Raw genomic sequence first — 27,857 nt, 5'->3', positions numbered from 1 at the left:
GGCATGCAGGATTAGTGTTCTTTCCTCTGGATTCTCTTCAGTAGCTCAGCCCTAACATTTAAAGCTAAAAGAACTGGCAAAAGGCAGGGGTCTTGCTCCTTCCAATGCACTAAATCTGCATCCCAGCAGATAACTTCAATTAAGTACAGGCTTTGACATTTTAGGTAAATGAATAGCTACTAGTTTTTCAAGTTCTCCATTGGTTCAGTTGTCCATAAAATCCCTTTAACATCACTGGAACTGGGACAGTTCAGCTCCCGCCTACAGCCTGGGCCCCCCCCCCAGTGCCGGAGGTGCCTGAATCAATCTTGCTTTCCTGCAGATGTGTGTAAATCCTATTGCAATTTTTAAAGGATTTTGTATATATTTCACATGAAAGCAAGCAGATAGCCCTGGGGTAGGTGGAATGAAAGCTCTGGCATGGGATCGCGCTGTGGGTATTAGAATGTTGACACATCTGACCTGGGATGATTATCAAACGAGAGAGTGTTCAGCATAACTGTAAGTGGGCTATTGAGACAGACAGTATAAACAGCTGATGTTTGCTGAAAAAAAAATAAGCCTGCCTGCTTCCTCTGCACAGCTTCCACAAGGTCCTTGAAGGTACTGAAGAATTCATCCAGCAGCGAGTGGAACGGTGACCCAGGGAAAGGCACCTTCCAGGACTCTGATGAGTGCAGCCTGAGCAGCAGCACACAGAGCAGCAGCTGCCACACCACCGAGAGCATACAGGAGCCCAAAAACTCATCATCTCCCAAGAAAGAGAGCTGTGCATCTGACTTCTCCAATGTTCTTGTCAAAGAATCTGATATTCTCAGTGATGATGATGATGATGATGACTATCAGAGCCTAAAGAAGGCCAGTCCTACAAAAGATATTGAAATACAGTTCCAGCGGCTGAAGATTTCAGAGGAACCAAGTACTGACTCTGAAAGGGACCAGGCTGCTAAAAATGAGGAAGGAGATGGCTTTGAGACAGGAGAGCACCCAAAGCTGGTGCGTGGCCACTTCTGCCCTGTGAAGAGAAAAGGCAACAGCACAAAACGTAACAGAGGAACTTTAATGGCAATGCAAGAACGTCACCAGTCCCTTGACAGCCACTCTGATGCTGCAAACCTGGATCTGAACTCTATTTTAGAGAGAGAATTTAGTGTCCAGAGTTTAACATCTGTAGTTAATGAGGACTGTTTTTATGAAGCTGTGGAGAGGCATGGGAAATCCTAGATTGCTAAGCACTGTATTTAAAATATTCATTTGAAGTCCACATAAAATTCATCAAACTTATTTTGCTTTAAAACTAGTAAATTCATGGAAGCTGCAGGAAAACTATCTGATTTTGTGCACTAATACATTTTTTTCCACAAAAACAGCTGTAAAGGATTCTTAAGTTATTTTAATTTATTGTGGATCAAAACTAGATTAAGTTGGCCAAGGTCTGTAAATTAGCTCATCCCTTTCAAGCAGTTATTACAATGATGTAGTGTTCTTGGGGAGAGGAAGGAAAGGATGGCCTCATTAGTATTTTAAGTAAAGCAGAAAAGGTGTTAGTGAGGGACAGGAGGGGATTACAATGGAAAGTAGCATTGCAAGATGGATTTTTCAATACCTTGGGCATTTTATTTCTTTGGTTTTCATTTTTGCTTTATTTAAAGCAGAATTAAGTTATTTTACTGTGGTTTAGTGCACAATAGTGCAGAAATTTCATTTTTGTAAGTTTCAAGATGCTGTTTATACTTTATACATATGTGTAAATACAAAAACAAAGCTTGGCCTGTAATCTTTTATTTGACTGTATTTTTTATTTCCTCTACCAGCCTGTACAGTAAAGGACAAGTATTGTACTTAGCCATGTTTTCTACTTTTTATCATCCTGCTTGTCTTGTTGGAGCTTTAAATCCCAAATTCTTTGCTTGTGCATAAATGAGGAGAGTATTAGTAGACTTTGAGGCAAACTGGCCACTTTATCCTCCTTTAAGCCTGTCCCTTCAGTATACTTACACAAGAGTTTTGGCTTTTGTTTTCTGAATTACTCTGCACAGTAGGACATTCCAGGCTAAAAGGAGCACAAAAAACCTATCAGTCTTACATCCAGAAGTATGAAAAGTGGTATTTTTCTTGCATTTCAGTAATGCACTTTCATACAAACCTCAGTTACTTCAGAAGTATATCATTTTAATGACATGTTTCACAACAAACCTTGTTGTTGGTATGTGTTCCAACCATTTCTCTGAAGTAAAAAGAACCTGCAGGCGCCTTGTAAATGGACTTTTACTTCACTTTCATTTACAGCTGAATGGAACAAATAAATAAAATGGGAAGGTCCTCTCTCTCTCCACCACTTTCTCAAAAGTATTTCTTCCATACCTGCACAGATGCAGGAATATATAAACCTCCTTTTACTTAATCAACACTCTCAATCCAGGAGTTAAATTTTTTTTTTTTTAAAAAGCAGTCTGCTGCTGATTACAGCTATTAAAGCTGATTTTCTTCATCAGTCTGTTTGGGTTGATTGGTACTTTTAAGCGAACCCTTTTTAGTTTTCTTCTTTTGCCTCAGTTCTTCTCTGTGATTGTACACAAAAAGACTCGGGTCTTCATCACACATTTTCTTGTATGTATTGCAGAGATTTCTAAACTGTGACATGGAGAGCTGAAAAGGACGCAGAGTTGGGTCAACATTTGCTGTCATCATCAGCTGCTCTGTTCTTTTCAAACGTCCACTTTCAGGAAACAAGGTCCTAAACGGTGTGGGCAGAAGATAAATAAATTCAAACAATTCAGACATGGAAACACCTAAGGGTCCTTTTTCTGCAAATGCAAATTATAACAAGAGAGGAGAGCAAATAACATACACTGTACATTAAACATGTGCATGTGTGTTCATGTTTGCTAACATGATCAAGAGTTTGGGCATGGATACAGCCACAGAAACGTTTTAGAATCAGCCTCATATCTGTAGAGCAACAACAGATTACACTGTGCAAAACAGATCAGATCCCAACCAAATGAGTTTCTTACAGGCGGAGTAAGTGTTTCATTCCAATGGAGAAGATACTGTTATCACTTGTCATTAACACTCTAACTTGGATTAAAAAAAAAACAAACCCACCCCCCCCAAAAAAAGGAGGAAAGAAGTATTTAACTGGTCACTTAATAATTTTTGGAATGTGGACAACGTGCCAGGAATCCTAGATTTTGTTTTCAGCTCAGTCACTGTTCACATTAAAACTTGGGTAATTGGAGAGAATCTAGCTACATCATAAATGCTTTGGTTTGACTGTCTGTGAACAGTCAGTTCAAATGAATTTTTTAAGGTCTTGCCAAAATGCATATTACAAATCTCAAAACTACTTGAAGTACTAGCTCACCAGCTCTTATTAGCAGCAGTGCTCAGCCTACAGGTCAGGAAAGCAGAAAATTTGCACATGGTTGATGTGGATGTCCAAATTTTCAAATGATCTGCCTCTGTCATACATTGACCTAAAATTGTTGTGTATCTAGTAACAGTAATACTCCCCCAAGCCACCAGCTGTGTTTTGCAGGTTGGCTGGACAAGGTAATCAAAAGGCTTTGTATAAATAAGTGATAGTTGGCTGTTGGTGGGCAGCCAGAATACAAAGTTGAGAGCAGATTTAAAATAACAAGGGAAGGGTGGAACTTCTGGGAACAACCTGAAGTATGTGCTATTCAAGACCTTGGTCAAAAAGTTCTGCAGTTCAGCATCAGGGTCAGCAAGGCTGAAGTGGATCATTCTTTTCTTTTTTTTTTTTTTTTTTTTATAAATCCTTGCTTAAGTTACTCTCTCCTTTGATTTGGTTGTTTAAAGCTGTCCCTGGAACCATTTTATATACAGACAATGAACCATCTTATAAGTGTCCACAAAGGGCAATGCAAACTACAGCATTTTTCTTTACAGACTTAATAGTTTACTCTTAGCCATGGCTCTCATCCCCAAATTTACACACAAACATAAACTGATTCTACTACCTTGTTTTTATACAGTGTACATAACAGACAGATAAATACCTTATAACAAACTTAGACTTACTGTATACCACACTTGCTATTCTTTTCAGGTCAGCCAAACAATTAAGAGGATTGCATTTGTTAGCTGCACACTAGAGGCTAAAGTATGATAAGCTGCTAGGGCATACATGATGTCCAAAAGTTCAGGTTCCCCCTGTTCGCCTCAAAAGAATCCAGCACTGATATCAGCAATTTGAGATTATATAATAGTTGTTTTGCTTTTTTTTTTTTTAATACTCTATGTAATATAGATAAGCTGATTGTGTGTACCTTTTGCTTACATTATCAACTGAATCTGCTCTTTCACCAAAGAGACAAAAAAACCAAAAACCAAGCAATCAGCTCTGTAAATCAAATACAAACCTATTTAGAGGTCAGATAATTAATTTTCTAACCTCCTCTAAATGCATATTCAAAATACAGGCAAGTGGATACTCATTTTTAGGTCAATCGTTTGTATCCCAGACAGCAATGGCATTCACTGGCTCAAGCAAAAAAACTAAAAGTAGAGAAAAAAATTCTATCTTCACCTTTAAAATCGTGGCATACAAGGCTTGTAATAAGGTGAGATCCACTCTAATTCTAGACTGCATCAGGGCCAAAATAATGTCCAATAGAACTCAGCTATCCCAAGCTGCAGCAGTGTGACCCTAACAGCAGCTCTGTCATACACTCTACAATGCTGAATGCTGGGTTTCCCCCATACCAAATCAGACAAGTGGCTATGCTGGAGTCTCAACAGGATCCTTGGCAAAAAAAAATTGCAGGTTTCTTCAGTCAGTTTGAGAAACTAGTAAATTCTCTCAGTAAGACATGGGGATCTTTAAATAAAGTCAGTAAGAGCTCAATAAAAGGGCAAGCACAGAAACAACAATTTGGCTTTTTTATATTATCCACAAATAAGTAAAATTTCTCACAGATGACATTCTGCCTCCTTTGGTTCTGAATTCTAAGACTTTCATATTTTAACTGAACCAACAAATACCATAGTTTTTATGGTCAGTTTTTGCTGGTGGGTTATTTTTTGTAGTTTTTGTGGGGGGTTTTGTTTTTTCTTGTTTTTTTTTTGTTTTGTTGTTTGTTTCTGAGACAAACAATTGAAAAGATCACTAGCTTATCCTAGTAATTTTAACAACATAAACTACACAAATGCACAATAATTATTACAGTAGAAAGAAATTAATCTCACACTTTTATCCCCAGAAACCATTCTGAATTTGAAAGATCTCATGAACTATGATGACGAATTTAAGATAGGAGGAATAAAAGGAAATGCATAGCTACAAGTGCTAACTGATTCAGTAGCTGACACATTGACAAAAACATTATCTGAAAACTCTGCATAAAAGATCCTTACTCGATTCCACGGAAGCAATATTTTCTTCTGAATTGAAAAACACTTCGAACCACTTTTTCTACTAGCTCGAATGGCTGCTCTATCTTTGGTTGAACCAATGGAGTGAGATGCACCACGGCCACATCCACCTATACAGAAAAGAAAGATAAATCTGAATACATCTTTTCCTCTGAGACACATTATTTCTATTATATTCTTATTATATAATTCTATATTGTATTCTATTATATTCTACTATTTCTATTATGTGTTAACCAGCTAGACATAAGGAAAAAGGCAGAACACAGGAAGACATTATTGTGACAGGTAACACAGCTGTGCAGTGACTGATGTCACAGTATTTGAATATAAAAATCTGGCTTATATTTCAAGGCCCTCAGGACTTCAGCCTGTCTTAGTTATATACATATTTCCAATTAGTTCACATGCCATTACTGCTTGGAACATTTTTCCCCATGGCACTTCCTCTATCTGGAACAACTTCTATGTAATCTGTGAAGCAATTAGCACTTCTTTCTTCAGATCCTTCCACAAGACAATTCTGATATAATATACAAAATTAGACAATATCCAATATACAGGCTGAAGGGCAACTGGAGAAAATTGGTATTATAAGCAGAAATTAAACCCATTCCCTGTATGTTTTCTATTGCTCTAAGGCTTTTCTAAAAAGGTAGCCGAGGAATTGCTTTTCTGTATATTAAGATTTTTAAATTCTACTTTATTTAAAGGAATGGTAGACAAGTTTGCAGGTGGCCATATGGTCTGTATTTATACTGCATATCACAGGTCATGGAAAATTACATTTGAATGATTCTACAAAGATTTTTATTTTAAACTTATTTTATACTCTTATGTGTTAAAATCAGCTTGGTTCACAGAACAGTTGCTTTCCCCGTGTCTGAAAAAATAATGAAGTAACATCATTCCTCCAATGTACACATATCTACACATGAAACAAAATATATCCTAAAACTATAGAGATAATGTATTATACAGAAATGACCTGAATCCAGACTTCAGAATTACAAAATACAGGCTGGGCTAAATTTCAGTTCTTCAGAATATCAAATAAAGCAATTAATCTTCCAAACTAGATATTAACACTAGATACATTCTGTGGAGCAAAACACTTAAAATTTTAGCAATTTGTACAAATACTGCTACTGAATAGCTACAAAAATTTAAGTGTCAGACTTTTAAAAATATTCAGCCTCTTATGAACAAAGTCTTCTGATATGATGGACAATCATCCAATTTTTAAAAACATCTGAAAATCAGTACTAGCATTTATAGAACAGAATCTACATGACATTAAATTGAAGACATGCTACTTCTGACTGAAATAAAAGATACATTCAGACTGAAGAACAGCTTCTGTTCTAAGCACACTTCAAGTCTATCAATTGTTAGAGAAAACACATAGCAACAGAGTACTTCAAAAAATGAGAGGAATTTTGTACTGTACTAATCAAAATTGCTCTAAGTTTGTGGCTTTTCAAAAAATAACCAATTAACTCACAGTAAGCATTGATGTGGACATACTCTCCTAGCATAAAGATGTCATCTACCCATGTTGTATTTTCAGTGGTAAGAACTCAGCTGGCTACTATATCTAGTCTGTACAACTACTTCAACAGTAGAGGTACTGGTTTTGCTTAAATGTATTTCCCAAAGCAGTTCCTGACTTTCCCAAGTGCTGATAGCTTCTAATTTTGCCACTACTACCTCTCACAAACACCACAGGACTGCAGCAAAAACGTGTGTTACAGTCTCAAAAAAGTTTCCTTTTGAAAAGGGCAAACAGTCTGCATAACCAACCAACTCCATGTAAAAAAAATACTAAGGGCTTATTTACACATGTGTATAATTGCCTATACTTCCCCCACAAAATCAGGGATAAGAAAACCACCAGAGACCATTTAGGATCAGCTCATCACCTCAATTTTGTTGAACTGCTTGTAAGTGAGATAGAGGGCTCTGTGGGAGTTGAAACCATCTTTAACAAAAGGAAAGCAAAATAAAAACAATGAATGCAGTCAAGATGTAGTGTATGATTTAAGAGAAAACCAGCTCAATTTACAGTCTTAAGGCCTGTGGGCAATAATTTCTGCTTCTGAAACAAAACACAGCACTTCTCAGCATTTGTTCCATTCTAGACGCTGTTTTCTTTGGACCTCAAGAAAGCTGCTGGGTTACTATAGCAACAGATAACAGGGGGAAGCTTTCCACTTGTAATTGGCCACTCCTTTAAAATTATACAAGTTATTTTTCCTGAACCTTTTTAATATGTATAAAACAGGGTAGAATTATGAAAGCCAATCTAGTACACAAGAATACCTAATGTACATAAGTTTATTTGCTGATAATTTTATTAGTAACAGGAGCTTTCTTTTCCCACCATGTTAGAAATATTTACAAAACAATATTTCTTACAAAATAATAAATAGTAAATTACTCAGCTGATGTCCCTGAACTGTCAATAGTAGAGCAATTATTCCCCCTTGCTGTTCTAGTGTATCTGTACAATAAAGGTTTATGTTATGGTAGGGTAGGAGAAACACAGGACAGAATACAATTTAAGTCAGAGAAGTCTGCTGTCTTGCTGATTAAATCAACACTCTAAATCAGAATAAGCTGAAATGAGACAATTTTTACTAATTATTGACAATAAAAGTCTCATGGTGGGCAATCCATGTATCTTACAATACAGCTGTATTGAAAGCAAACCCACACACCCATTTTCAAGCTCTAATTTACTCATAGGGAACTGAAACCTCAGCAGAACATACTACAACTTCATTAAAACAAACTGCTTGAGAACCTACTGAAATACTTCTAAGCCAGCACTTCCACCAGTTAAGTGTTCAGTGCCAGGATTTCATGTGTTACAAATGTTAGGTGTAACACCAGATATCCCTATCTTGTAGCAATCTTGTTCCAGTTTAAGGTTTTCATTTTGGTTCACTTCCAGCAGAAAATAACTGTGCCACGGTGCTAATAGCAATAATCTAACTCCTGTTTAGGAACAGTTTTGTAATAACTTCACTCCATTCACAATGGGCTCTCAAACAGAACACAGGTGCAGAACATCTGGATAGTTCACAGCTACAATCAGCAAGACTTTTCTCTTAACTTCATGATTTCACACACCAAGTTCTTAAGGCCACTTCTCCCATGTGCTACAGTTACCATATAAGCCTTTTAACAGCTTTATTCTTCATTCTTTTATACAGACTCAGACAAAAGTAACAAGGATTACCTACTGAAGACTAAGGCTATCAAGAATAAACAAAACCTGTACTTGAATAGAAATGTCCTGCTGTTCCAATTATGAACCAAAATAGGTTGCATAGTTCTTTCTTAGGAAATTTAAACTCCTAGTAAGATTATCTGGGATAAAAAACCAAACCCACAAACAACCCACAAACGACAAAATCCTCTAGTTCTCAGTTCAACTTAAACGAATCCTACACCCTCCTACACTCACCCCCTCCCTGCCTATCCCCAAATCCATAAACCTACAGAGTTTCTGGATTGTTCACATTTTCCTCCTTTTAATCATTCATACAGTTTTTATTATAGAATCTGGATATCATTATGTATTTAGGACTAAAGGCCTTCATGTGTTTTTCTCCATAATCTCTTTGCTTTCCCTTACTGAGTGTTTGTCAAACAAAACTCATTAAACAAAGTACTCCTTTATTCTCGGGTAGATGGAACTAACAGAGGAAACAAACAGCAGTAATGCACTTGCTGCAGAGAAGAGAAAACAACATTCCAAGAAATTTGTTAATACATGCCAATGTAGTTTTATATGAGAAGGGATAGTGCCATTCAAGAGAAACTACATTTTTCCAGGACATCTACAGTGAAGAAAACATCTCTGACCTCACATCCAGCAGTAAGTGCTACAGAAAAATGAAACTTAACTGTAATCTTTATTATATTTATTATATTATACTTATACTTGAATTAATCATGCTTTTAATTTGGTCCATCCCATTAAATATAACTACCATTTGCAGTTGTTTGCATTTATGTTTGCATACTTCTATATGCAGAAATTTTAAAAAAGCAATGAAAAAGCTGACTCCATATCCTAATTAGCTATTTCAGAATAATCTTTTGAATCACAAGTTTTGAGGTATCCAGATGTGTCAGTTCCTTCTGTAAAAGGAAGCTAAGCCATCTTTCCCTGGGCCTGATACAGAGAATGATATGTACTTGCCGAAGTGACCCTTCACAGCCTGAACAAACTGAAGGGATTTGGAAACAGGCTGGTCTTTGAAATAAGATTCTTAAAATCAGTAGCTTTTAATAATCTCACCTTAACTACCACAATTTTAATATGTACATGCTGGATAGAGTTAGCACAGTCTTGGACAATAACCAGAAGTAAGTAAAATATAAAAATTAGAGGACTACTTCTTATGTAATACCACTAAGGACTGTTAGAATACACGTTGATCAAAACCTTGTCTGATGTATAATGAACTGAAATGCCAGCACTATGCTACAGATAATATGTTTCACTTATTTTGACTTTATTGAAGAGCAATTATAACAGGGGATAAAGTTCTAGTATTGTTCATATATAGAATAGCTTTGAAAGCATAATGCAGAGTGAGGACCACCCTTCTATCACTTGGATAAAAGACAAAACCTGCCAGTTACACACCCCCTTTCAGAAGCCAGGACACCATTTCTAATCCTCATCACAGAGGTTTCATACCATTTTTAATTCATCTGGTATCACAACAGTCCAGCTGACGTAACAGCAACAGCTCTGTTTTGCCAGATGCTGTTATCATACTGCCTAAAATGTTCTCATCTGTCAAAGGAAATTTGACTCTTTATGCAAGAATGGCAGGGAGGGTTTTTAAATTAATTTTTAAACTGCCACTTTGTAGCAAATTTGCAAATTATTTCAGGCAGGTAAGTGACTGATTAAAATAAATGCACTTACACAATTGAGTTATTCCGTATCAGTGTCAAACCCAGTATTTTATTTTATAGACAAAAGCCAACCCTACTCTTATGACTTGCTCAATACTACTGCTCTAAGTCAAGGAATGAGAATCTTTTACTGAAAATCAAATAATTATTTAGAAATGTGATATGGCTTAATTGTGAAAGCACTGCAAAAAATAAATTCAGTATTATTCTCCTTCAAAACCATAGCATTTCATAAGATAGTAAACAAAAGAATAGACAGTATTTAACTTAAGTGTTACATTTAACTATATTTTAAACAAAATATTATCAACGTTCACAGTTATATAATAGTCAACCAGAGCTGTCTGCAACCATCAACACACAAAAAAGGCACCTGAAGAGTACAATGTATTTTCTACCACAGCGTTATACCTCCATGGCTTCTAATTTGCAAGTTTCTAGCATTCATTTATAATGTATACTTGTCTAGTAAGCCTGCAATCTGTATACTATTACCAAAACAACTCCAGTAAAATAAGGTTTTGCTTGATGGCTTGCAATCACACATGAAAGGGCAGCAGCTTCTTCTTTTATGCAATTCTAAAACACTGTCCATTTGCCATTATTTATGTTCAAGTACCTTGTGTACAGCTGTTCAGCTGCTCTCATCTGCTGCTGGGTCATGTTCACATATTCATTAAGATAGCTCTAATTTTAAATGCAAGCTTTTTTGTGTTTGCTGATTTCTTTTTCTCTCTCTCCTGCACTTCTCCTCCCCCTTGCTTCCTCCCTATTACAAAGGGCTACAGCCTTGGCTACAAAGCTACCAACCAGTTACACTCATTTACGAGAGGAACAGGCAGACAAAAGGTGACAGCAGATAATCATCATGGCATCAGCAAGTCTGCAGTTCTTTGCTTTTATTCTGGCTTTGTTTGGTGTTTTTGGAGATATCACAGCCACTTTACTGCCAAACTGGAAGGTAAATGCAGATGTTGGTTCAAATATCATAACAGCTATAACACAGATGCAAGGACTTTGGATGGACTGCACATGGTACAGCACTGGGATGTTTAGCTGTACCCTGAAATACTCCGTTCTCTCTCTCCCCATCTACATCCAGGCTGCACGGACCACCATGGTACTGTCCTGTATCCTATCAGCCTTTGGGATCTGCATCACTACAGTTGGAATGAAATGCACAAAGTTGGGAGGGGACACTGCCAGCAAAAGCCACGCTTGTTTTGGTGGAGGAATCTGCTTCGTTCTTGCCGGAATCTTTGGATTAGTACCTACATCCTGGTACACAAGAGAAATTATTTCAAATTTTCTGGACCAGACCATTCCAGAGAGCAGTAAACATGAACCAGGAGGAGCAGTTTATGTAGGATTCATTTCATCTGGGTTTCTGCTTATTGCTGGTGTGATCTTTTGCACTTCCTGTTTTAAAAAGCAGCCAGGAGCATGGATTTGCCCTCCAAAACAGCACCGTTTCTCATCCACTGAGCAGGAGAGCAACACAGGCTACAACCTAAAGGACTACGTTTAAATATGTATCCATCGAGGTGGTTTTGTTTTGTGTGCAAAGTATAGTTTGACTGCTTCAAAGAAGGTATAACATAGCACTTAGCTTCTCTTAGATCTGTGTTGCTATTATGTTTAAGCAAAATATTTTGTTTATAGCAGCATCCACAAAAAGAATGAAGTAGGAAACTCTGCTTATATCTGCTACAAGAGTACTTCTTGGATGGATTTTCAAATAATTGGCTTTGACTTCCAACATCTATTGGAGAAAAAGGAACAACTTTCCAACATAACTGACAGTACAATTAAGGTACTGATGGGACAGCACAGTAAGGGTACTAATGGCTTATTACAGCATAGATGCTTAAAAAGTTTTCTATTTAGCAAATCAGGCTATTATGCTTTTAATGTTTTATAGTGTATTTTATACTTCTATCTCATAATTACAATGCAAGGAAAAAAGAAAACCAAACAACTCCACAACGCTCTGTCCAAGATGCCCAGTTCAATGGTTTTAAGTAAAAACAGGTATCTGCCTTTCATTTTCAGTTCTCATTTGCCTTTCTAACTAGATTTAAAAAAAGAAAACCCCCCCCAAAAAAACCACACAAAAAAACCCAAACAAAAAACCCCACAAACACATACCACACAACCTCACAAAACCAACCAGCCAAAACAAGAAAAAACAAAATAACCCAAACCAGCTCACAACAAAAGCCCCTAGCTCCAAACCTTAGCTGCATTGTATATTCTGCATATCAGGCTGAAGAATCAGCAGTACCATTCAGATGCTGCCAAAAATCTCTCTCCCACCCCAAACGGCCACCTGCTGTGGGCTTCATATATTATTGTTAAAGAAATGCCTACCAGGCATTCAGCAATTGCTACTGATCTGTCAGTACACAATGAATGTAAGATTTGAGGACAAATGCAACACCAGAAATGTAACCATGACTATGAAATCGCCTTCAAACTGTAACACATAGGATACAAGCTAACAATGTATGGATAAAACTAATTATGTTACAGAAAACTCTGGATGTGTTCTGGCTTATACTGGCTCAAAGTAGCTTTTAACAGGTAAAATAATACAGCTATCATTTACTGTCTTCTATGTTCCCCGCATTCTAAAACAAATTTGCAAGTTTTTAATTTTTTCAGTAGGGTTTATTTCAGGACCACTCCAATGTATTCTATTACTGTAAAATGTAATATACAGTGGTGCTAAAGAGACAGTTTCTTAATTTAAATTAATTTTCTTAATCCTCTTTGATTTATAATCTTAGATCCCTTAGAACCTTTGTTTTCAATACACAGATTTTGTTTTCTACTGGTCATTGACAGAGTATGTTTTTTCTAAATGCTTCCCTAAACAAAAAGCAAAATGATGTTAATTTACCAGCACAGGTAAGGGAATTGAGAAATGGGCTACAGGTCTTTAAATTCAGGATTATGATAATGCTGAATGAGTCTTTCAACAAAACCAATCACTATTTATTTTGTACATTTACATAAAACTTTAATTTTCCACAATATTAGCCCAAAATTCACTAAAATATTATGAAGGGGCCTTAATGTTATATGTATAGCTTGTTGGGAAAAGTAGGATCTTCTGTTACAGCCAGCAAGGAAGGAAAATGCTCTATGCATCTAATATGTAAAGAGTCTTTTAATTTAATATATGTAGAATGGAATTATGTCTTGTTTATATTACTACTGTTACACATTTTGAGTACCCTGTCTATTCATCAAGAAGCTTGTTTTTCACTATTTCTGATGCTTGTACCAGCAGTTATTAAGTACTTCACAGGCTTCACAAGGACCAAAATGCCACATTTTCTTTGCTTAGATAAAATGCTGTGCAGCACCATTCTATTCCATAAACCAAGAGTCTTTTATGTCTCAGCATTCACAGGTATTGTTGAAGCAATTTCATGGCAAAAATGAGGTAAATGACTCATTCCCCAAAACATGCACCTCTACCTTTAGTAGCGGGCTTAACACAACACTGAGCTGTGATCATTGCTAGGTATGTGAATTAAAACTGACATTAGCAAAATAAGAAGCAAAGGTGTTTTTATAGGAGAGCATAATAAAAAGGTAGTAATTGCATTCACCAGTCACATAAACAGCGTATTTTTTCTTCCTAGAACTGTATATGGAAGTACATGAACTTTTTCATATAGTGATGAAACAAAAATCAAGCACTGAGCTACTTCATTCATAATATGAGGCAAGAACTTTCCAGGAAAACAAAGATTCTATCAGCAATGGTAATACCTAAAACCACAAGTCAGTCTATGGCTAAAAGACAAATAAACCAGATCAATCTACACCAGGAATATAAAGGAAACAAAAACCAGTGAGAACAAATGCCAGGTCTGTCTGAAAAATGTGTACTTTCTGCTTTTGCAGTATCAGCAATACTTGTTTTAACTCAAAAAAAATGCATTAAATGAAAATATAGTTGCCTTTAGCAGTAGTGCCTTTTTTATTCAACAGAGAACCAGCTGACTACAATTTGCTTACACATTTGTCACAATTCTATGAATTACACCTCTCTCAGTCAACTGTGGCCTTTTCAGTACAGGAAAATGGGAATGTCAGCTATAGCTTCCTAATTCTGACACAGTATGCACAAGACTTTTGATCATATTAGCTCTACTGTGTCCTCAAACTGTATCCATCACTGAGAAACCACCACCACAGAACTGGAACTTTGGCCTTTCTGAACACTATTTCACACATTTAACAGTGAGATGACATCCTAAATGTATTCTTCATTCAGCTAGGAGGCTGGAAATAAAAACTCCACAACCCAAAACCAGATAGCAAAAAATAAGGTACCTTCAGCACAGCCATTTTTCCTCACAACAGACTGCTGTCACGACCATTAATTTAACATGTTGAAACAGATACCTGCTTAAAAAACACTAATGAGAATTTTAAATCATCATCAGAATATGCCCAGATAGAGGCCTTAAAATAGAGTGTGATGAGAGAACTACCTCCCAAAGGTTCTCAAGAGATTATCCTGAGGAGTAAAAAGACCAAGAAACTGACTGTGATAATGGAGAAGAGAGATGTATTGGTGAACTGAGCAAATAAGCAAAGTTTAGGAGGAACTTGCAAAAGCTCCAAGTTCTTTTCTGGAACAGCAGATTTACCATGCATTCAGGCCCCACTTAGTATCAGGCACATTGTCCAAAAAGCAATTTAATTTATTAATTCTCAGTTCCTGTAATCATAATGGCTATTAATGAGAAAAAGTGGCAGTAGATAAAAGGACAGCAAAGAGCTTGTTCTTCTCTACTGACTCAAGAACAAATAGGAGGAAGATCTTTACTTTTTTAAACAGGCAGTAGGATGCATGTGACAAAGTGCTACAGCAAAGAGGAGGGAGTTAAACATGCTAAAGATGAGTGGGGTGAAATGTAAAGATTATATACAGAGTAAAATGACAGACCTTTGAGAAGGATGACAAATTAAAAGCTGTATTTATTACAGTCTCTCAAAAGACCCATCAAATTTTCTAGGCACAATTCCCAAACTGTTTATAAATCCAAACTGTATACCAGCAGGATTTCCATAAAAGGTACAATCCTAGCAGACTATCTTGTCATTAAATCCTCATCTCTCTTTTCAGAAACACCCAAAGAAGGACACTGATTCTGCAGATAGGCTTGCAGGTCAAAGTCAAGTTCTGAGGAACCAAAAATAAAAGTTTCTTCTTGAAGCAAGTATGCTCCTTTTACAAGAATATCACATCACCCCATTTTGTGGTATGGAGACACGAAGCTAAAGCAGCTACCTGTGCTCCTTACTCAAAATCAGGTACACTGCTTGACTGACAACCAAAAAACAAAGAAACACATAAAAACTCACCTCTGGTTTTGGAACAAAGGCTTCACCTGGAATTACGAAACAGTTTTCAACAGTGCAGAGATGCTGAGACATGACGGACAGTCTGCAACGTTGCTTGCCTCCTGGATTAGCTATAAGCCTCTATTGAAGATTCAAAACATGCAGATCAGTGAAAACAAACTGATCAAGTGATCAGTTACATTAAAGCTTCATTTTCAGTGTAATCAAAGGCAAATAATAATAAACAAAAAAACACCCAAAACAATCAATTGTTAAGATTCATTATTGTGTCATCTACCCTTACAATACATGCAAGGAAGCTGGGTCTACTTTACATAAATTTATAAATACCTAACAGTAAGGGCATTTAATACTTAAAAACATAATAATTTTCTGGTTTTCTCAGGAAATTTCTTACAAAGACTATATAAAAACTGGCCTAGACAAACAAAGGTTTTCTGCAGTTTGTTGCCTGGCAAGAAACATGTTCTGTGTGTTTTGCTAGCAAAACCAAGATTTAGATGTAAAGAAAGGACTCAAGTTTTGGACAGCAAAAGACATTACACAAGCTATGCAGAAATAGAACTTGGAAGATTCCTATTCCTATTTTACCACTACACCTTATTAAAAAAATTAAAAATTAAAACAAATTTGCAAATATGATAACATCTGTACCTCATCTAACCTCAGATGAAAATTTTACTTATGAAATACTGCCATGCTTATTAAAACTGTCCCAAAAAAATAAAATAAAACCTATTGCTGAAGTTGTAGATTATATTTAAACAACTCTCCTGAAATGCAGATAAAGTATTAGCATAGAGTAAATAAAACCTTTTCAACAATTTTTCAAAATTAAAGCTCAGTGATTTTTTTTTCCTACATCAACATTTGAATGTACCTTCATTATTGTTTCAAAGGAAACCCATTTAAAAAAATCTATCCACAACCATTATTCTCTGAAAAAATCCAGGCTATGAAGTCTAACAATTCAATCAGATGTGCACTTCCTTAACTTCTGAAGTAGAAATGAAACAGACCTAATGACAACGTTTGTAGCCCTGCCAATGACAATTCAAACAAGCCAGTCTTTGCTTCCTACAAAAACAGTTCTTGTTTTTCAGCTTCAGAAAGGATAAACTCAACAACATCCACTTCTAGGCAGTAACATCTTCAACCACACCAAGAAGAACATACCTGTGAATGTCACTGCTCAAGGAACACAAAAATGCTGAGAATATACTCGCAGAATAGATCCATAAAATAGTTTGGTTTGGAAGGGACTTTTAAAGGTTACCTAGTCCAACCCTCTGTGCTGTAGGGTCTATAGACACCAGGTCTATAGACAACTTGTCCCAGTGTTGCATTGTAAAGAAAAGTATCTTCCTTATCTCTAGTCTGAATCTACTTCCTTTTAGTTTAAAATTATTACTCCTTGTCCTATAGCAACAGGCCCTGCTAAAAAAGTTTGTGCAGATATTTCTGCAACCTGGCCTGATTTTGTAGGTTTTTACCTGTCAATTATCAAAATTTTCTTTGATCTTAATTTTAAAGTATGGATAGCATCTTAAACTGCACTAAGAAAACCATGCTTGAGTTTAGTTAAGTAGGAACATATTTGCATCTGCTATTAAAATTCTAGGAAGGCACAAAAAAAGGATTCTGAAGCCTAACCTGGAATACAACCAAGGTGGCACTTCACGTCCTGTTTGATGCTGCTCACTATCAACCACTCTCAATGACACAAACAAAACAATTACTTGTTTTGTTCTTCGGCAAACTATACCACGCCACTGTACCTTTCATAAATGCATATTAAACCCTCATTATTAAGAAATCTCTAAAATCTGCCACAGGAATTAACCTGTATGCAGAATCAGACTGGCAAAGCTAGGCACAGAAAGGAATATTAAACACATTTTAGTAGACAAGCCACTTTCTGGAAAACAACTTTTCCTTTAGAACACGAATATTTATATTTTAAGTATACCAGTTATGAAAATATAACAGTAATTCTTTTGTTTGCTGCTCAAAAATCTGAGCTTTTTCCACTTTATTAGAACCTTTTGCCTGGTGTCCTAAATAGACAACAGTGTTAGATACAAAACTTTTTTTCTGCTCTTCAAATGTGCCTGCCTTCTAGATTTCAAACAGTTTAGCACCCCACCTTCTGGCTTGCAGATCATGTTGGCAACAATTCAGTCAAACTATTCACTCTGAACAGTTTTACTCAAAATTGGAAACTGACAAAGATTGCTCTATTTAAACTGAAATACAACTCATTTTAATGGTAGCAGATTTGAGATGAACCTGAAGAATTTGGGGCAAGGTGAAAATTCTTATCCACTAAGTAACAGAACACGTAAAAGAATCATTTTTACTGCTGTGGATATCTGTACAAGGAACTTACAAGTGCATGCTATTTTGCATCTCGTTGAGCTATGCTGGATGCAGAAGCACTATAACCTGCATGTCACCAATGGCATAGGCAGCTGGTTACAGCTGTAGAAAGTACAGAGAGTATTTATGCTCTCACACAGTGCTAAGCCACCTTTTTCCCTGCTGTCACAAAACTTTTCATCTTGCCCATCAACACTTTGCATTTTACATCATAGTCCATTGGCCATACTTTGCAGCAAGGTCTAATCTCAAATGACACGAAGAAAACAGATCTGGATTTTTAATGCCTGAAACCACATGAGAACTGAACTAAGAAATCTAATTTATGTCACACTAAATGTCTGTCCCTGGTGAGGGGACACCTAGAGCCACCTACTGGAAATGCTGCAGTACTTGTCTTAATTTTGACCAGGACTAGGGTGATGACAGCACAATATGGTTTTCTATGACCCCCCAGAATTTCAGCAGGCATCCCACTTGAATATATAGTATTACTAAGTTACTGACTGAAAAAAGCACAGCAAAATTTTCCTACTAGAAACACATCTAGGTTGCACACGGAAAAGCAGGTATTTATGAACTCTGAGTAATTAGACTGAAATCCAGTTTTCAGACTGATATGGAATTCATTTTTTTTTTAAGAGTAAGATGCTCATAAAGAAGCCACACTGAGGTGTTGGTAAGAAGCCATGCAGCTTTCATAAAAAAAAGCAAAAGCAAAAAGTCTTCCAGCTTCCATGTTAAGATATGCTTAATGCAATGGCACCAGAAATAAACTGTAAAGTCAGAAAGAATTGTGGAGTAAGTCAACCTGCTCTACAATTAACACTGCTACATATCAGATCAGTTTAGACTTCTTTGGTAATCTAGCTTTTGAGACAAAGTAAAATCTCAATTTGCTCCTGGACTTGCTGTGACAGAATTCATGTTATACTTTTTTACACACAAGACTGGAAGCAATCCATTAATAATTCTGATCACGAGCTGAATTTAAAAAAGCCAGTTTCTGTGGTCTTGATAAACATATCCTGTGTTCCACACATTTAATCACAACTGGAAATAATGCTACCCTTCCATTTTTCCTTATTTCAAGGAAGTTGTATTTTAAAATAAATTATTTTTAATTCATTGGGCAAAGAAAATAATATTAGTGTATTTCTTGAGATGACTGAAAGGTAAGGAAAAACAAACTGTTTTGTTCTTCTGAACAAAAGATGATTTGGTGCATGAATGAATGTGACAAAAGAGATACTTAAAAACAGAAGAATACAGTGGAATCTATTCATGTTGAGAAAATCAGACCAGAAACAAATAAAGTACCTCAAGGAAATTAATCCCTTCATAACAAATTAAAAAAAATAAAATATATGTACTGAGAAATGATCAGAGCAGATGATTAACTCAAAATTATATCCACATTTTACAGCCACACAAACTAAAATTTGAGCCAAATCTTTCCTCTCAGAACCAAGTAAGATTGGTTTTGTACTTTTAAGCAAAAGGTTGAAGGTGATTTTTTTTTTTCAGTTTAGCATCTCTAAAATTTTAGGAAAACACTAATATCTTACCTCTGCAACTTCCTTCTGAAAAGTTAATGTCATCTGTGTCCTGCCATATATAAAAGGTCCATCCTTTTTGGAAACATTTGCAAGCCATTTGATGATTAGAGGAGTTGAAACACTGAAGGGCAGATTCCCAATGATATGTATATTTGGTGGCTCTGTTAACATTTGATGGAAGAAAAGCAACTGTCAAAAAGTTTTAGATAAGATTTTGCCCTGAATATACATGTAAGAAAGACAACAGATCAATCTAGAATTAAAAAACTTAACCAATCTTTATCATGCCACACCAAAATTATGCCTTCCCATTTATATTTGACTTAAACTGACAAAACTGTGTTACTAGTCTCAGTATTTAGTTGGGAAAAAAAGGGGTTAGGTATGGTTCTCATTTACATTTGAATAAATTAGTAGTCTTCAGCTGATCTTTCAGCTCATCAGTAGATTTCAGTTGAGCTACTCCAGGATAGCAAAAATGACACAACAGCAAAACTATTAAGTGTTTCTATTATTTTAAACTATGACTGTTAGTTAGATAGTGAACAGCCACACTCATCTTTCTGTCCAACACCTTCATCCTAGAGGCATTTTACTGAGCCAGCCTAATCCCCAAAACAACCACTTTAGTCAACCTGGGTAGAGCTCTTCTGTATAGAACCCTTGGAAATCAACAAGTCTTAAAGTACAAATTAATTTAATAAGAAGTGTAACGTATGGTTCAATTATGTACCATATCAGTATGTATGTGTTGCAGAAGAGAAAGCAGGCATTTAATTCATTAAATTAGCAGGGATCCTTATGTCTAAGCTGCAGTGCAATAGAAGCAGAGGAAACAAAAGCAAGTGTGTTGTTCCTTAGATACTATACTCTGAGCAACACAAATAGGCAATGATAATACAAAATTCAAGCTGGTTTTCACACACAATTCTTATGCATTTCTGAGCTCTGCTATTTCTAGCATATTTGTGATATTACGCATGTATCAAAGAAGGCCAAGTTTCTTCCTGAAACCCACCAACCTTTCAGATTTTCATACAGCAGTAACACAGAAAGAGTATCTTATCTCTTAGTAGTTGTATCTTACCTCTTATTAGGCATCTCCAGCTACAATGACTTACATGTATGCTCAAGAATGGTAAAATTTTAAAAACTGCACTACACCTTCCAATATGCATTTGCTCATAGTTCTGTTTTGTGAAGCACTTATATTTTGCAATGAGGCAAACACACATGGAATTTTTCAAGGTGAATGTGAATGTTGTATGATCTTTTATGTTCTAAGTCAGAAAGCAGTTTACTGTTCCTAAGGCACTGCAATTACTTAAATGAAGAAATTAGAAAAGGGACATGGGAGGTCATCTTAGGTTTATATAATAGTATTACATGTTTTAAAAGGGAGGTGAAATCAAGTCCTACAGAATCTCAGGTTTCAAAACAATAGGAAGAAGCTAGGAAGAAAGTATACCATTCAGATTGCTTTTATACCTTCCAAGAGTCTTTACTGTACAGTCAAGACACTCTAAGGTTAATAACTGCAAAGCTGTTTGATGTTGACTAAGGTAAATGTCACAATGACTCTGACAATGTGACAGACTGTTTTGCCTCAGAAGAGGATGATTCTCTGTTTCCTTCTGGAAAGGAAGTAAAGAAAGAACTTCTTTAACGAGAGGGTGATCAGGCATTGGAATGGGCTGCCCACGGAAGTAGTGGATTCTCCATCCCTGGAGATATTTAAAAAGAGACTGGATGTGACACTCAGTGCCATGGTCTGGTAACTGCAGCAGTAGTGGATCAAGGGTTGGACTTGATGATCTCTGAGGTCCCTTCCAACCCAGTCGATTCTATGATTCTAAGTCAGTTTGTCCCCCTCCTTACCTTCAAAATGTACCAAAGAGAGTAACACCAGCACTGTATGAACTACAACTGTATCATCACACTTAAGACTAACTCAAAAGTCTTAAAAATGAAATAAGCCAAACTGAAATACTAACCATCCTCCCAGTTCTTTTTTAAGTGCTTTGGAAAAGCCTTCTCCATCTTGTATGTCAGGATATCTCCATGAACAATGCGCACTTTTCCTGGAGCTGCTTCAGATAACATCTGTTTGTAAGCAAGAAAGCAGAATTCACAGTATTAACCAAACTGATTTCCAGTTCCAGCCACAGCAGGAATGAAGCTATTACTATATATTTAACTTCAGTATAAAAAAAGGCACAATAGCATTTAAAATTGAGCATACTATTAGTGAGCATTTACTTTCAAACAGCAAACACCAACAAAAATTTTAATGTGTGATTCTCTATATATACTACTCACAGCTGTGGAATACTTAATAGGGATTTTAAACATGGTAAGATTGCTAAGAGCCACTTCAATATGGATAATGAAAAAGCCCCAAGGCCACTAACAGGACCCCACCTGATTTAAGTAACAATGCAAGCATCAGATTTTTAAAATTTTTTAGTTCCATTACTGGTGGCTCATGTTGTTTATTCTGTCTTACCCACAGCTGTAGGGCCCATTATCCAATTTTAGCCGTAAGTGATACAAGGCAGCAGAAATACAAAGTAATTTTTAGTTTTAGATTTAAAAAGGGGAAAAAAAGTCTCTGCAGTACTCTGAATTCACACCATTAGAAACCAAGGAGTTCCCAAAAATGAGGGAATGAGTACAGTAGCAACGGATAAAGTCTAGAAAATCTGTCTTTTTAGACATTGCAAAATCACTTCGTAGTCAACTTCTCTATCCCACTTCTGCAGCTTATCTAGAATTTAGTAAAAGCTGAAATGCAAACTCAGAACCTTTGATGACCACTTCTGGTGTCAGTTTATAAAATGAAAATTAGTGAAGCTTTTAGTGTTGTATTATTGTTTTCTCTTACAGAATGACACTATGGACAAACAGCACCATTCAAAAGCGAAGTCAACATTTACAAAGATGATATTTGGGGATATGAATTGTTCCTAAGTCATAGTAAAGAAAAATACTTTAAATAAATAACAGTTTTGCTTTTGCACAGAAATCCAAATCTATAAGAAGTTAAGTGCTAGTAGTTTAACTGCTGAAATAAACTTGTCACCTTTGTTAGCTCTACTTTCAATCTGAATCATGTTTATGTGCTCAGAGGTACAAACACCTTTTACAGGCCTCTGAGCCATAGGAAAGTGCTTCTTTCTCACATTGGTCACAAAATATTTGCATGTGGTTTTTTTGTTTGCTTGGTTTGGGTTTTTTTGAGTAAAAGTGGGATTTATACCATCAAAATAGCTAAATTTTGTGTACAGTACTAATAAAAAAAAAAAAAAATCAAGTGACCCTACATGTTTTAAATGCAATTATTTCCAAGGAGAAAAAAATAAAACTAACATCAACTCAAAACACTTAATGGATTTCTCAGCATTACACTAGCAATTATACAGAATAAAAATTTACTAATTTGTCAAATCTTTCTTTGAAGCTGCAGTTTTGCTGTTGTTACAGTTTTGCTATTCTGGAGTAGCTCAGATGAAATATACTGATCAGCTGAAAAATCAGCTGAAAAATCAGCTGAAAACTACTGATTTACTCAAATGTAAATGAGAGCCATACCTAACCCCCTTTTTTTTTTTTCCAACTAATTACTGAGACTAGTAGTCTCACATATAGTAACACAGCTATAACAGGATGAAAGATAATGTAAGATCAATAAATTTAGAAAATAGCGTAAGAGGAAGCAGACAAATCCCTACACAATAATGGATGATTAACATGTTAATCCAATATTACTGTATTTTAGTAATAGTTTCATGTCAAGAGGAGTTTGGGTTTTTTTGAATATCACACTTCCATAATTGAGAACTGCCCTTAATTTGTGAGCAGAAAGTCAGTTGTGTATTTCAAGTCTGAAACAGACTGAGAAACTCACTGAAACTTTCTTCATTTTAAGGCATATGTGCAGCTAACACAGTTCCAAAAGCTCTTGAGCACCAAGCACAAGCCAAGTGATTCTCCAGCTTACAATCATCTTGTTCTGTACACACAGCCAAAAGGACACGAAGAAAGCATAAAGGGCATAGTTTAACAAATGAAATTGTATTCCTGGAACAATTATATTTACTTCCATTCTCTGGATGAGAGTGCTCTTTCTCTCCTCAGAAATCTTTGCAGTCTAACAAATATTTAAGGCATATGGCATAGGAAGGTTGTGAATCTTTAAGAGCCAGACAGAACTGACAAGACTCTCAGCTTGTGTCAACTGTTACTCTTTACACATATGTTCTTCACTGTATTTCATTTTTGCAGTAAAGAGGATCCCCACTTCAGCTCTGTGATAGAGCCCACAGCTTGAAAAACAGTTAATGAAAAATTCACAGCAGTTTACAGCAGTGACTTTATAAGCATTTAAAGAGACATTTTAAAGTAATAGTCCCCAATTGTTATTTTAATGAAATTTTCTGTCATTCAAATCTTCAACTTTTTCTAAGCATTTTGACAGAGCTTTTAATGGGAAACCAGTAAAAAAAAATTAGTTATTACAACTCCATATTATGCCAAAAGAAAGATTCATTCTCTTACACACCATCTTACTTGGAGGTAAAAAACAACAATTTCAGATTTAGCAACAATGGTTGTGACATATGTCTTGTTCATTCACATCCACTGTTATTGAGTTATGGCATTCTTCTATTCAATAACATCATTCATAAATTTATTCCTACTGTGAGGAGGTTGCTAATTAAAAATAGTAACTAACATTAATACACTTGGCAAGTAAAGATAATTACATACCAAATGCTAATTATAGACATGAAAAGTATACTTTTTTTATAGACATTTGTTGTAGTGGCTATGTTTTGGAAGAAAAAATGTCAAAATACTTCTAATGCTGTGTTAACTACACTAAATATCACTTCATCTCAAATTCCCTCCAATACCTAACAGTTTTTATAATCTAAAACAAAAATGCAGACTTTCTACCACTCAAAAGAAGTGAAAACAAATTTTTCATAAGTTGTCATTCTAAAAACTGGCAATGGGTAACCCTACAACGACAGTTACACGTGTACTCACATTTAGGATACATGCAGTTTCATTTGTATCTTACATTATTATTGCCCTACAGAGATGGTATCAGTTCCCAAATGTTCTCTACTATTTATTTTCACTGTTGTTTTACTACAGACGACAGTACAATATAAGGAAATCCCTTTAAATTGCTACAATTTGAGGTTGAAGAGGCAACAAGAAAACAAGGAATCTGAAGAGATTTGGGGCTCTGTTTGTCTTACTAGATTGATATAGCCAAATTCTATAAACATGGAAACTTAATAGAAACACAAGTAGATAGTATTTGAAAAAATGGCACAATGACTTGTGAACTTCTATCAAGCACAGAAAGAAAGGAACATAGGTTAAAGATTAGGCTCTCTTGGAAACATAAAATAAATGCTTGCTTTCTTCTGCTATATCTGGGTGTTAATCCACATTGAACTATATTAACTGTAGATACATGTTTACAGTTTCATAAGTATAATTATTAGGATTAAAGTGAAAAACAGGAATAAAAGACATTACATTCAGTCTTGAAACACTATTCCACCTGTATGGATAGACTTTTAAAGCACCTGAAACATCTCAACCTGAAAATGAGGCTTCAGCCTCAGTTCAGTTGCAGGCTCAGGTCCTGAAGAGACTGCAGGTATTTAAAGGAACAGACATATAAAAAAGCAGGAGAAATTAATAGCTTTACTGTGTTTTCATCTTTAAGCAAATGATAGCTCCAATTTTGGCCAAGGAAGCAAACCTATTTTCAATTATGAGACCTCAATAGAACACTTGGAATCTTTCTGTATTCTTAAAATGTTCTTATTCAGAGTCATGGATGTATTTATACAAACAATTCTCCAGATGGTACCTGTAATCCTGGAATAAAACGAGCATCTTTTTCTATTAAAAGGAGCTCTTCAACACCAGCACTGAGAATGGATCTGGTAATTCCTCCTGGCCCAGGGCCCACTTCACAAACATGGGCATTTTTCAGGTTGCCAGCTTGTCTCACTATCTTGTCTGCAAGGCACAAAGAACATAGTAAGTCTTTATTCTCCAAAAGATCCAGCTCTCTAAGATAAACTCATTGTTTATTGTGGAAGCACAAGCGTGCTTATCTCAGCACAGACACAGTGACACATCCCAGTTAAATGATCACACACCTGCTAGTCTGCACAGAATTTACATTTGTTTCATACAAGATAAGCTCAACTGTTTCAAAAAGTCTAGTTTCAGTTTAATGCCTTTAATTTTCACTGCTAGCCATTGCAGACTGGATACAAAGATATTTTTATTCTTTAAACTAGCAGAACAATTCTCCAGCAAATACTTGTATTCAATGTCCTGAAGTATCACTACTTACGTTTATAACAGTATTGCACTACAGTATCTCTTTTCCAAGGAAATTTAAGCCTCAAAAAAGATGCAGAGTTCCAGTACTTTCTATGATACATAATAATCTAAAAAACCCCACTCATTTTAAAATCAGATTTATAAACTATAACAGTACCTGGATGGTAGAAGAACAACCAAGCCTTGTATTTTTGCTTTTCAATCAATATATTTTATAAAGGAATATAGTTTCATCCTAAAAATTACTCTATAACTTATAAAGAGCAACATTTTCTAGAAATTTACAAGCGAAATTAATTTTTTCAAAACTAAAACTACTTTAAAAAGAGGTCTTTAAAGGTCTACCATTGAGCTACCACTTGTTTTACAAATATTGTCAAGCAAACATTACCTCCTTAGCTAGAATCTTGATTCAGAAGAAAATCAGGATACATGTCTTATAGTAGCTAAAAATATCAGAATAAAATACTTAACCTGTCAATCGCAAATCCAGTAGAAAGTTCTGAGAAAGCTGTTTCTGGGCTTTAAGGCGAAAAAGCTTAATAATCTCTCCAACAGTTGGCAGGGGAGGCAGACGGAAAGCTGCCACCTTTCCTGGAGCAGCCATAAGCAAAACTTGTTCCTTCCTCCTAGAGAGACATTGAATGGATGATTCCAGTATATACAATTCTAATATACTTAACATTAAAACCACTACTAAATATACAAACTGAGATATGGTTTACAAACCATTACGCAAGTGCTTAAATTTTGAACCAGTGTTTTTACTATTTTATGTGGTGTTTTTAAGTGTTTGGGTGATTTGGGCACATCTCCTTTTGCATCTTTGCCAAAACCTCAGGTAAAACAGTCTCTGACAATGCTGAGCATCAAGCTTCATTAGTTTAGAACAAAAAAATTATAACAGATAACCTACTTGAATTCACAGCATCACATAAAGATATTTAACTAGTGCCCCTTAAGAATTAAATTTTTTTGCAAACTCATCATCTGCTTTTCTAAGCAGAGATGGAGAGGAATCCCAAGTGTAAAGAGTAGCATTACCTGATTCAAAAAATAAATCTTTTTCAGCACGACAGGACAGAATGTTTCACCCCTCTACTCCCACCACCTCACCATTACTCCCCTCAGGAACCAGTTTCACCACCAGGGGCCAAGCCGGGCTGGGTGTCGGGGCCTGCCTCAGAAACCTAATGCTTTCTGCGGGCTTCCAGAGGAGATACCGCCCTCAACACTTTCACTCTTAGGGACCCCATGACAGGGACTGACGGGGCCAAAGCCGCGGCGTGGTCACACCAGCGGACGGGAGACGGACGTGCAGCACAGCCGCCATTTGACAGCTGCTGAGGGGTCGCTGGCCAAGCACGGCTCCTACCACCGTGAGCACGGCCACCGCCACCGTGAGCACGGCCACAGCCCAGGATCGCGCCTCAGGCTCAGTGCCATAAGCACCCCGGGAACAGGCCCCGACCGAGGAACGGCGCCGCAGGGCGCATGCTCCCTGTGTCCGAGGGGAGGGGGTAGGGAATGCGGGCGGCTACGCGTGCGCGGAGCAGGTCAGCGTGCCCAAAGGAGGAGGAGAAGGCGGGGTGCCGCCGCAGGGGGCTTAGCGAAGGCACTAGGCGGCAGCGCTCCCTTTGCTCCCCTTCCCCCCCTTGCCCCGCAGAGCAGCACCCCGGCATTTCCTTACGGTGCGGAGCGGGAGCTGACCCGGAAAGGGAAAGGGAGAGGAAGGGGCTCTCGGCTGTCCGGGCACCTCGCGGCCCAGGTTCCGCGCGTTGATTGGCTCTGCGGAAGGTGTTCCGCGCA

General features: G+C 36.5%; 3 protein-coding genes across 5 annotated transcripts in view; 2 read left to right on the top strand and 1 right to left on the bottom strand.

Annotated features, from left to right (window-relative positions):
• Nucleotides 1-1,941, top strand: part of TIAM2 (T cell lymphoma invasion and metastasis 2) — a 136,191-nt gene extending 134,250 nt beyond the window's left edge. Inside the window, exon 27 of the mRNA XM_030447803.1 lies at nt 584-1,941. Within this exon, the coding sequence (XP_030303663.1) occupies nt 584-1,224 (641 nt within the window). The 3' untranslated portion in view covers nt 1,225-1,941. The remainder of the gene's footprint in view (nt 1-583) is intronic.
• Nucleotides 1,771-27,857, bottom strand: TFB1M (transcription factor B1, mitochondrial). Of its 3 annotated transcripts, none has more exons than XM_030447805.1 (8): nt 27,739-27,855; nt 26,523-26,677; nt 25,564-25,715; nt 21,662-21,770; nt 19,677-19,828; nt 15,730-15,849; nt 5,383-5,510; nt 1,771-2,737 (listed from the first exon to the last, which is right to left on the bottom strand). In XM_030447805.1, exons 2-8 carry the CDS (start codon nt 26,653-26,655, stop codon nt 2,473-2,475), a joined length of 1,059 nt encoding a protein of 352 aa, XP_030303665.1. In that variant the 5' UTR covers nt 26,656-26,677; nt 27,739-27,855; the 3' UTR covers nt 1,771-2,472. The 3 variants fall into 3 exon arrangements, with proteins under 3 accessions (XP_030303665.1, XP_008495118.2, XP_030303666.1); XM_008496896.2 differs by having other exon boundaries at nt 1,970-2,737; nt 27,723-27,857; XM_030447806.1 differs by lacking the exon at nt 27,739-27,855 and adding an exon at nt 27,165-27,590 and having other exon boundaries at nt 1,970-2,737.
• Nucleotides 11,210-11,869, top strand: CLDN20 (claudin 20). The gene has a single exon (XM_008496895.2). It carries the CDS (start codon nt 11,210-11,212, stop codon nt 11,867-11,869), a length of 660 nt encoding a protein of 219 aa, XP_008495117.2.

The sequence above is a fragment of the Calypte anna genome, chromosome 3, assembly GCF_003957555.1.
Source record: "Calypte anna isolate BGI_N300 chromosome 3, bCalAnn1_v1.p, whole genome shotgun sequence".
In the NCBI taxonomy this organism is placed as follows: Eukaryota; Metazoa; Chordata; class Aves; order Apodiformes; family Trochilidae; genus Calypte; species Calypte anna.
The sequence above is the reverse complement of the archived record's forward strand: the minus strand, read 5'-3'. Positions and strand labels throughout refer to the sequence as shown.

Coding starts and splice junctions, on each gene's coding strand:
- CLDN20 (XM_008496895.2), top strand. CDS start 11,210: ATGGCATCAGCAAGTCTGCAGTTCTTTGCTTTTATTCTGGCTTTGTTT.
- TFB1M (XM_008496896.2), bottom strand. Junction 21,771..25,563: donor GTTTTATTCCAGGATTACAG/GTACCATCTGGA, acceptor GCTTACAAACAG/ATGTTATCTGAAGCAGCTCC. Junction 2,738..5,382: donor TATTGCTTCCGTGGAATCGA/GTAAGGATCTTT, acceptor CACACCGTTTAG/GACCTTGTTTCCTGAAAGTG.